This window comes from Hyperoodon ampullatus (assembly GCF_949752795.1).
Source record: "Hyperoodon ampullatus genome assembly, chromosome: 1".
In the NCBI taxonomy this organism is placed as follows: domain Eukaryota; kingdom Metazoa; phylum Chordata; class Mammalia; order Artiodactyla; family Ziphiidae; genus Hyperoodon; species Hyperoodon ampullatus.
The window spans coordinates 10,024,997-10,035,923 of NC_136914.1; the positions used below are offsets into that span (position 1 = coordinate 10,024,997).

A 10,927-nucleotide genomic window follows, 5' to 3' on the forward strand; every position below is an offset into this window, starting at 1 on the left:
ACATGTAAATAAATATTCTCTGTGCAGTTTTCTAAGCTTTAGCTTTTCTCTGAGCATGTATGCTACAGAAAAGTTATTTTTTCCTCAGTATATATGCTGTTCATCATGATAAGGAAAAAATGAAAAAACCCTACCATCTGTAAGGCTTGCACTAGAGAGCATTTTCTAGCAGAGGGAGTAGACATTGGTGTATTCATATATCCGCTCTGGTTTGCTCTCTTGGGCACTGATGAGACACACGTGTAAGATATCTGACTCGGTCAGGAGTGGCTGTGGACTCGAGAAACTCAGTGGAATCAAATTCTTGACCTTGGCCTCTTTAGCAATGGGATTAAATCAATTGAACTAATTGTGCACAGACAGATATTTCACACTACCATAACCTACAGATGAGATATCATGGTCCAAGAGTGATAAAAATCACTATGATAACAAGTATAAAGGGAGAAGCAAGGCCCAGAGATGTCCTTTCCTATCCTTTCCACAGAGGGTAGTTATTAGGTCATCGTTTAGTGAACAGCAAAGCATCTCCTCTGTTCCTCGTAATTCAGGCAAAAGACCCATGGTATTGAGAATAGAGTTCCTGTGTTTTTTTTTTTTTTTAATGAAATTTGGGTATTTGTTTTAGAAGTTTTAAGAGTTTATCTCCCTAAGTAAAGTCACAACAGGAGAATATTATGATTAATAAAACTCTAGTGTATCCTCACTGTAGTGATTTTTAACTTCCTTTTTTCATTTTTGTGGAAATAAGCAGACCATGAATGTTTCTGAATTAAAGTTTCTAGAGAGTAGCTGTCTTTCAGGTATACGTGTATCCCAAAGTGAGTGGCACTTTCTTAAAGCCAAGAGGGTGAAGCAAAGGGATAGACCGTTTATGTGTTTAATTCTTTACGTATTGGGCAGTGGGGGAAGAAAGGAAGATGTCTCTAGAATTATTTTCTCTCTTTCAACCCCTTTCAGCAGTTCCCTTCTCTTAGCAAACTACAACCCTTAAGGTCCCTTCCTCTTCATGTTTTTGATTTGCAGAAAGATGAGGCTAACAATGAGGATAGTAAAAAAATAAAAATAAAAGAATCACGAAGTAGCTGTTTTTTACAAATTTGAACTCTGGAGAAAGGCAATCCATGTCATTAAATAGACTTAAGAAGGTGAAATTATTACAAATTTTGAGCAATTTCTGAAAAACGAGTGTTCTAGAATTCTAAAGAGCCTTCTCTGCTGGGGGCCAGGGCTGTGGAGAGGATTATCATCTGATTCATCATACTTTAGAAAATGGTAACCTACGTGCCAAGGATCAGTCTGGCTAACAAATTGATCAACCTAAGTAACACAAAGAGTGTGTTATTACAGCTCACTTTTGGGACAAGTATTTAGAGCAATTATTAGCATTTGATGGATGCAGAGGAAGCCCCCTCTGCTCGTTGCTAAAGACTGCTGGCCTGGCCCTGAAAAGTACCCTTGCTGCTCCAGCCACCACTGGAGTGGAGCTTTCATCTGGTTATCTTTCAAGGCAGCCTGGGTGGCCACCAAAAGCACTTGACATCTTGATGCACTTCAGCAGTTTTACATATATACAAACTTTGTAGAAAAATAAATTTGTCATTCGTCACCACATATGTTGATCTGGGGAGTGAGGTGCTTGCAGCTCTGGCTCCTGAGTTGTTTGCTGTGCTCTCTCTTTCAGTGGATATTGCTTTTTTTTGTTTGTTCTGGAAGCTAAAATACCTTCAAATATAGGAAGCACCTTACACATGAGTCTCTAAATCCAGCCTAGTGGTATTTATCGCAAGTAGATAAAGGTAGATAAAAATGTCCACTGTCAATACCATTTTCAATTTATAGTGGTAAAGGCAAACCTTCCAGACTGGAAATTTGCAGCAAAACTTTATGGGACCTAATCTGTTATCGCTTCTCGGCAGGCCATCTAGGCAACCGTGACCTATTCTACTTTGCTTTGGGGAATGTGATAAAGAGAAAGAAACAGCTGGTTTAAGGAAAGCCTTAGAAACATGGCTATAGTTTAAAAAATAATAATAATATTTTCACATTGAATGGGTTTAGATACTTGTTATGGTACACCAAAGGAAGCAAGCAACCCTAGTCAAAATGTTTTCTTAGGCTATTAAGAGAGCTCTATAAAAAATACAAAAATCTACACTTTTCTGGGTCAGAGAAAAAAGTAAAATGTGCATGGCAGTAAAAAAAAATTCTCCAAGTGCATCCTACAGTTCTTAAAGCTTGTCTTGTCCTTCAGTGCCATTGAGTTTTATAAACTGTTAGTTTCAGTAGATTTGTTTGTGTGTGACACTGCCTAACTAAACAGAATCGGTCTCGTTAAATTCGGTTCTACCTCTATGTTGATTCTTCCAACCTAAAGCAACAACCACCAAGGTTTACAAGCTTCTGATGGTAAAATTAATCAATGCCCAAGAGCCTATATGTTTATTAGGGTCCAAAAGATGATAGTGACCAGGTATATCTGGGACATTATAAGCATAAGAACTTGAACTTCTTTTAGCCTATCACTTTCTCATAGTACAAGTTTGGTTATGGCCTTTAACTTCTCCTGAGGCTCAGTTTTCCTCATCTGTCAAATGGAAATGACCAGACCTTTCCTATCTACCTCACAGGGTTTATGAGGAGCAAATTAGTCATTATATATGAAAGTGCTTTGTAAGGTGTTACTTTTGGGGGCCTTTATTTAAGGAACTACCTTAAAAGTCGGTGGACAATCTGCACTTATGTATCAGCTGTGTAGAAGGGGAAGCTGTCTTGATATCAGCGCTGATGACTAACGACACCAACAAGAAATTTGTGCTGATAATCCAGAGTGTGTCAAGATTACCAGCTGTATTATCCATTTAACAAGAAATGTTAAACACTTCAACAAAACAATGTATTGTTTGTAGGCTGAAATGACAGCAGCAATTTTAGCAGCAATCAAAGGTTCCAAGTTTGGAACAGTTCATTATGAGGTAAAAATAGATACTGTGAAAGGCAGATACATGTTACACTCTCCTAAGCAAGCATTTAGGAACAGGTATCTTGGAAAGCTATTCTGCAGGAGTTGATTTAATGTATCTATTTTTACCTGGAACATGGCCTCGGCAAGTGTAAAAGAATTCTTTGCAATAGTCTTTGCAGAGCAGGGGAAGGGCCAGGTCTCTTTCCAAGGATTCTGTCTCAGGTGAGAGGAACAGGCTCTGAGAATGTGGAGAGCAAAGTGCACATTTGACTTCCTCCAGTAACTTCCCGCATTCTGTGTTGTTGGTAACAGAAAACATCTGAAAGCCATAAATCAGAAACAAACTTCTTTTTAGTTCCATGAAGTTAGGTTTAGTTATGTTTTTTGGTCATCATGGAAAGAGAAAAGTGTCATTTAGCTTTTGTCTGCAAAGAATCACCAAGTCACAATACAGTATGCCTTTATAAGGACACAAGTGCAGTCTCTTGGGTTGGGATGGGAGGGCAAAGGGTAGGGATGCACAGACATGCTTCTTACTCTTGCAAATCCAAGTCTGTTTATCTGTCCTTCAGGTGTGAAAAATTAAATGACAATTATGTATAGATTCTTTAACCCTTTTTCTTACTCTGCCTCAAAGTATACACTGACTGATAATTTAACTTTAAAACTCCAAATACCTTTATCCAACTGTATGTAAAGCAACTGTTAAGACATGGCTTATTTGTGTCTTGGGTAAAAATCTATTTCACTTCTGAAATTCCTAACGACATTCTCAAAGATATTACTTGAATTACATTGTTCTCATTTTAATTAATTTTCAATATACAGATTGCATAGGGAAAGTTTTCTAAAGTGGGGGGAAATATCGCCCTTTCATGTTCTATAAAAATAATACCTGAAGCTGAGTCAAACAGGTTTAAGACCAATTTTTATTATTCATTGTATTTTAGCCAGGAAAAATTTTCTAACTAGTTCCTCAGGTATGTTATATACATGAAAAACACAAGAGTTTAATAAAAGTGATTTTGTATAGTATTTAGTGAGTTTCAATGAAAAAGGGCATACTTTTATCTTTGTTTATACAGTATTATTATGTTTTTATATCAATAAGACTAATTTGAGAGTTACTGATTCATTGAGGTTAGTAATTTGCAGATAAAATAGGTTTCAGTGTCTAGTACTAACTTTAAGAACCTGACTTCAGGACCTCCTCTAATAAATATAGAATATCAGCACAATATTTGAGATGTGAAATGTAGTGCTGTCTAAATTAAGCATTGATTTTTCATATTAAAAAACACCATATGGTGTTAAAAAACACCATAATGGGATTGAATTTTATGTTTTCCCAGTTTATATAACTATGTTTATACTTAATTATTTCTTTAGAACTAAGAACTGAAATTAACATTTTAAACTCTAGATCACTGCTTAAAGCAAATATTTCATTCTTAAGTTGAGATTCTAATTTGAGTAAATTGAGTGAATCATATGGCTTCTATTTTTTAGGATAAAGATACTCTAAGTGATCACAAAATTTGGATCTGAAAGAGCAAAGCAACTAAAAAAAATTGTTGAATACAAGGCATGCTGAAATTTTAAAAGTCCAATAGAAGCTACCCTGTTTTGGAAAAAATATATATGTGTATAAATATGATGAGTCGTAACTATCTACAATATTCAGAAAAGTTATTAATCACAATTATGTTTGCATTTTGGTTTTTATCAATTTATTTAAATGACAATAGCTTAAATGGTTAAAGTTTTCTAAGGGGAAACATACACCAGACACTTAGAATTTGCATTCCAAGAATGTTTTAAATGTCTTTTGTTGTCCATACTCTGGCAGACCTCACCAGATCTATTCAATATTAATACTGTTCAACTTTGTTCTGTTTGTTTATCATACAGCAGTCCACTAAGAACAAAACAACTGCAGGATGCTGAAGCCACCGCTTTTGCTGGCTGAAAAACTGGAATGTAATTACCTTTGGTTTTATGGAGAACATGCATGCTTCGATTTTTTTATAGCTGAAATAAAATGATCCCCATATACTCTCCCAGCTGCTATCCAGGAAGAGCTTGATTTTAGGGCCTCAAGAATTTTGTCTTTTACAATTTTTGGAATGTGTCCTGGCCACAAGATCTCTCATCAAAAGTGCAGAAATAGGATTCAATAAATTATCTGAAATCAAGTATAATATTATTCTTTGTAAAGTTTCATGCTGTTCCAACCCAGCAGGATGGTAACATTTTGCTCTGTGTGAGGTCTGCAGTGTAAATACCTATTTGAAGATAGATAGAGCCATCATTCTGGCTTTGGTTTCAATGAACCAATAGTCTTACTGAAGTCAATTAAACTGACTCAGCCCAAGCTGCAGCGCTGTTTTAGACAGATGAGTGCTGCTGTGTGTAGGGTATTTTTTTCTTCTTTTTTGCCGAAGTGTCTGTGTCTATACAGGCCCTTAACTTTATGTCTGACAATGTCATCAATCTTAGGAAGAAATTTAAGCTAATATCCTGTTTCAATTTTTAAAAGCCATATACGAAACCATCAAATTATAGCGGTTTAAACTAAATATACTTTGGAAATCATGTAAAACTTCGAATCATTATTACAGTGTGCCTAGTAATGATTGTGGCTGTGGCTGACTAATTTATAACATCTGGCAGGTCATCCTCTAATCTTCAGCCACATGCAAGTAAAATCCATACAAGGAAGGTAAGATAAATCCTGGAATACACAGTGAAGCGTGGCCTACAACTACAGTTTATCAACAAATAGTAAAATGGGTGACAGAGACCTTCTGTATTTCCTTTTATTTATCAAGTAACTAAAGAGAGAGGATAAAAAGGCACCCACATGGGTTCCATGAGGGGCAAAAGGAGAAAATACGGGACAGTATATTAAGATGACGCCTTAAGATCACTTGGTACACAAAAAGTTATTTCTAAAACTCATATGCCTACAAGGTTGTTCAGCTGTTGGGTAGAACACATGCGTCTCTGGACTGTGGTGCTGGATTATGTCATTAAAGAGTTCAGTTTCAATTTTAGGCTAATATGTAAATAGATCATTGTACTAAGGCAGCTGTTAAAGGGACCCCAGGATGAGTTATTTGTTTAGTTGGATGTGTTCAACAATAGCCTTTGTCCCTGAAAGAGCCAGAGCAAACAAATGATTGTAAAAGGGCACACTTGAAAACAATTACTTTTCACCCATTCCTTGACAGCTTTGGCTGTGAAACCACCCAAGGTAGAGAGAGCTTCTATGCCTCTGTGGCTACAAGTTAAGTTTTAGAAATGGGGGTATTTCAGTTGGTTGCAGATTCAATTTGGCTAATGGGAATTAGATCCTTTTAGCATCTTGTATTTAGGAGCTGCAAAAATATTGCTAAGACAATATAACTTCCTAGATATTGGCAGTACTTATTTGTAACAGTAGTTAACCATCTTGTTACAGTACAGAAAACTATGAAAATATACAAAGAAATGAAAATATAGAATAACTTAGAAGAATAATACCATGGCTAAAGAACTGAACTCAATTACATTCAATGGTTCATTACATATTAAAGAAAATGGGTTAGCCTGGAAACTGGACTTAATCGTACAGCTAAGCATGATCAATATTCTACCCAGTTTGCTACTATCTATTTGTCTATGAAGTTTCTTCACTTAGGAAAAAGCTACTCCTGTAGTTTCTTGAAAAGTTGCAGAAACCTTTCTGGGGAAAATTTTATTTTTTCATGAACAAAAAAAGGGCCCTTTCAAATAGCCATCATCTCTCCTGCACACACATTATGAAATAAGACCCTAACATATATTATAAGCCAGGAAGGCTTAGGGGGAAAAAAGGGAAACACTGAAGTTTATTATAAAATAACATGTTTTAAAAACTATTAAAACTTGAGAACTAACATGGGTCAAGAATTCATATGCATAACTATATCAAATCCCTGATTGGAACAATTTGAGTATTGTTGGCTTATAAACCACTCGTAATGGAACCAGCAAAGTCTAGTGTACCAGATTTAATTCAGACACATTTTCCAAATGAGTAGGGGTTTGTTGGAGATTGGAAGCACATAAAATGGAAAGGAATGTGGATAGCTAACGTGGCAGAATGATTCCTAAAGAATGATTTCTTTAAAAAAATTTATATAATTTCTCTTAAGGGTTATAACTCCCCTCAGTCTCAGCTCCACCCACCCCCGCCCCCAGCTCCCCACTACATTCAGTTAAGAAAAAGTTTTCACTCCTCCTGTACCTGGAAGAGCTCAGTATTGCAGGGGTCTGCGGATCATTGGTATATTCGTAGCGTATATCGCACACGGGGAGGCTTAATGCCAAATATTTCGAATCCTTTCTCTCAATTTCCTGGTTCTGTCCGGCTCCTGGTAAAAACCCTGGAGCTGATGTGAATGTAGCGATTTTGTACTTTAATTCAATTACAACACAGGAGCTTAATGACACTGTTTGGAACAAAATGCGGGAATATCTGTTCCCTGAATCTCAGACTACTGCTGCATGTGGTAAGAATAAAGAGAGAGTTACAGCTGAAAACCTGCAGCAAGACAGTTCTCACTCAGCTGGGAATAGAGGGAGTTGGACAAATGCTCCCTCAAAAGGCATGAACATTTGGACAGAGCTGGGGACTGAAAGAGAATGATGTTCTCTAGTTTCACCCATTAGTGAACCAACTAACAAACACAATGGTGTTGTTGTTATTCTTTTGCCATAAGCAACAGGACTCTGTGTGTGGGCAGCAGTTTAGTGGGGAAGAGGATAAGTCGACCCCTTTTTGTCCTATTGATTTTTTCCTATTTGCATGACTTGAGCAAATTAAATGATGCAATATGGCTTTTTGTTACAAAACAAAGTGAGAGATACCACCCAGACACATATGTTGATTCGTAGGAGCTGTTTACATGAGAATAGAGTGAAATCTACCGTGAACTGAGCATAAAAATTAGATTCAGCCTGGGTTTTTTTTTTTTTTTTTTTAATGCCTGGGCCAGCAAGACTGAAGCACAAGTTTTCCAAGAGTCTCTCAGACCTTGACAACTGCAGTGCTGTAACAGAGGAATTCTTAATTAAACCTAAAATGGGGGAGGGAGGGGCAAAGACACCTGATTGTTTATTTCACACGCAGGGATTGTTAATGACTGATCCCCGGGAGTCTTTCCTTGGAATGCAGTCGAGAACACACATTACTGCAACCCAGGGCAAGAAAGATGTTGCAAACTCAAATATAAGCATGTCTTTACACCCAACCAAGACTATTTTCATATTTGTTTAAACTTATTAACATCGGGAAAATGTAAATGCCATTACCCCTAAAACAAGTTTCTGGAGAAGATCTTCCTAGACAACTAACTACCATTGAAAACCCGAATTTATAATGTTACAAAACGTGACAGGAGGAGAATCGCCTCGGTTTTACGTGATAAACATGCCCCAGCAAAATCTTTCGCCAATTTTGGGGTTCTAAACTGGAGTACCAGGAGTTCCTTTTCGCTCTTTAACTATTGTAATGCAAGACACACACACCCCCCGACGGGGTTGGGGATCATAAACCAACCGTGCTTCAACATCCTTTACGATTCAATCCTCTCTCTAACCGAGCACGTGGAGAAACTGCACAAATCTTTTTACCCTAGAAAAATAAACCAGAAACCACAGCCACCTTCATTTACAGTTTTACCGCAACCAATGCCCGATTCGATCCAAAACACACCGTTAATCGCGATTCTTATAAAATATTTACCCAGCCCAGAATGCGGGTACCACATAAGCTTCTCTTTTCTGAGACAGGCAGTTTTGCACAGCATCCCGACCGGAGACTCTTGGGGGCGGGAGAGGTATCTGCGCACCCCAGAGGAACACACAACGAATCACGCTAGCGCTTTAGAAAAGTTATCGAAAAGAACTCCCCAGAGAAGTTTCGCCCCTCTTCCAGTCACCAGCATTGCCGGAGACACAAGGCACCCCACCCAGCCAGTATGCCAGTCTCGCGGCTGCGAGGCGGGTGCGTGCCTACCTTGCTATCCAGACGCCCCAGCCCGGGGCTGTCACTCCGCAGGCAGCAGGACAGCCGAGGGTAGAAGCCACCGCACAGCATCTCTCCCCCACTCAGCAGCTCCAGCTGGGACATCATCCGCCTCTCTCTCCTTTTCAGGCGCTTCGGAGGGTTCCCATTCAGGCACCTTCTCCTCCTCGCTCCGCTCCCTTCGCTTCTTTCCCCAAACTTAGCATCTCCTTCAAAGAAGCCCAGAGCCACGGCTAACAGCAGCAGCTTAAAAGAGAGCATCTTCAGCATCGCCTGCCCCGCGCGGCAGGGGCTGGGCGCGGGAGGATGGCGGGGGAAGGCCACTGCCCAGCAGGGGCACTAGGGCGCAGCTCCAGGAGGAGGCTGCGGGGCGGCAGGACACTCGAGAGGCAGAGAGAGGTGGCGGGGGCGAGAAGATGCAGAGCGATGCAACTTGGCAAAAAATAAAAGACGAGGCGATGGGCCCAATGCCTCAGGGGAGCCCGAGGACCGAGATAAAGTGCGGTTGACACCGTTTGCGGTGGTGCCAGTGTCAGTTGGGTGGGGGGCTTTCTGCTGCGGCTGAGGAGTGGGAAGAGGGGAAGGAGTTGGAAGAGGAGGAGGTAGAAGAGGAGAAGACGGCCACAGAGGTTCACTTGTCCGTGTAACGGGAGTTGTTTAGGTGAGACAGTAGTAGCAGGAACAGAAACGGCGGCGGCGGCGGCGGGGCAGGCGGAGGCAGGGCCAGCGCTGGGCTCTAGATGATGCTGAGGTCTCCTCTGCCGGCGGCTGCAGCTTCTCACACAGCCTCTCATGTTTCGTTCCCTCTTTTCTTCTTCTTTTTAACTAGCGCGCGGGGAGGTGCTGCCACCGCGCGCCCCTTGACGTCACCGCTGCTCGCGCGCCCCCGCCCGGGTTGGGGGGAGGGGAGGGGGCGGCCCCGGCGGCCTCCGGGGTGCGGTGGGGAGGGGCCGCGGGCCGCGCCGGCGGCGGCGGCGGCGGCGGCGGGCGGAGGGGGAGGGCCCGGCGGAGTCCTCGGAGCCAGCCTGGAGGGCGCGGGACGCCGCGCGCCCGCTTGGCCGCGCCGTCCGGGTGGGGGCGTGCACGGCCCTGGTGCCCCCGGCCGGCCCGCCTGGGACTGGGGCGCGGCCCGGTGGCTCCCCGCCCGCTGCTCGCTCCTCGCGCAGCCCCTCCGTGCGACCCCAGGCGTGAGGCGGCCGCGCTGAGGAGCCGAGAGAAAGTGAGTAAGAGAGGGCTGCGGGAGGCGAGAAGGGATGGGACCCTTCCAGGGCCTCCCCTGCCCTGGTCCCGGTCCGCGCCTCTCCCGGGAGGGAGGATGAGCCGTGTGGGCTGGAGTTGGCGGGAGGGAGCTCTCCGGCCCCTTTCCCTCCCCTGGCCCGCTTGGACTCCCCAGACCCCGGTGATTCCCAAAGTGAAGCTCGAACCGGTAAAAATCTTCCTGGGGGTCTGACTGAGGCGGGGGGAGCAGCCCAGATGCTGCAAGCCGCTGAGTACGTGGAGGTGGTTTGAAGACTGTGCCGAGAAGATGTAGCCATCCTTGCCTAAGTCCCGCGCGCTCTTGGAGTGGCACAAGCGCGTGTGCGTGAGGTAGGGTGTCGGGGCCTCCTGAAAGGGTTGCTCTCGCCTGGGTCCTGGGCGGGCTGGCCCCGGACGCTCCGTTCGAGGGCCCCACCTGTGCCCTGGAACTTAGCCGGGCCCCGCTGGTGCCTCCCCGGGGAATGCAGGAACGCAGGTTCCCCTGCCCCAGGTGGAGGAACTGAGAAGAAGCTGGCCTTGGAATCAGCATTCATTTTAAATGGAAAAAAAAAAAAAATCCTGGGGAGATTTCCGCAGCGGTGTAAACACAGAGGCATCACCTCTGGAGGAAAAATTAGTAGTGGGTTTGCAGGCGTCGATGAGGGGGATGCGCT

The 10,927-nt window shown here is 42.6% G+C and overlaps 1 protein-coding gene across 1 annotated transcript in view; it reads right to left on the reverse strand.

Annotated features, from left to right (window-relative positions):
• The window catches only part of HHIP (hedgehog interacting protein), a gene marked incomplete at both ends in the record, with an annotated part of 89,558 nt that extends 80,271 nt beyond the window's left edge, over positions 1–9,287 (reverse strand). The window contains 2 exons of the mRNA XM_079709707.1: positions 3,092–3,284; positions 9,009–9,287. Of these exons, the coding sequence (XP_079565833.1) occupies positions 3,092–3,284; positions 9,009–9,287 (472 nt within the window). The remainder of the gene's footprint in view (positions 1–3,091; positions 3,285–9,008) is intronic.
• Positions 9,288–10,927: the final 1,640 nt, after the last annotated feature.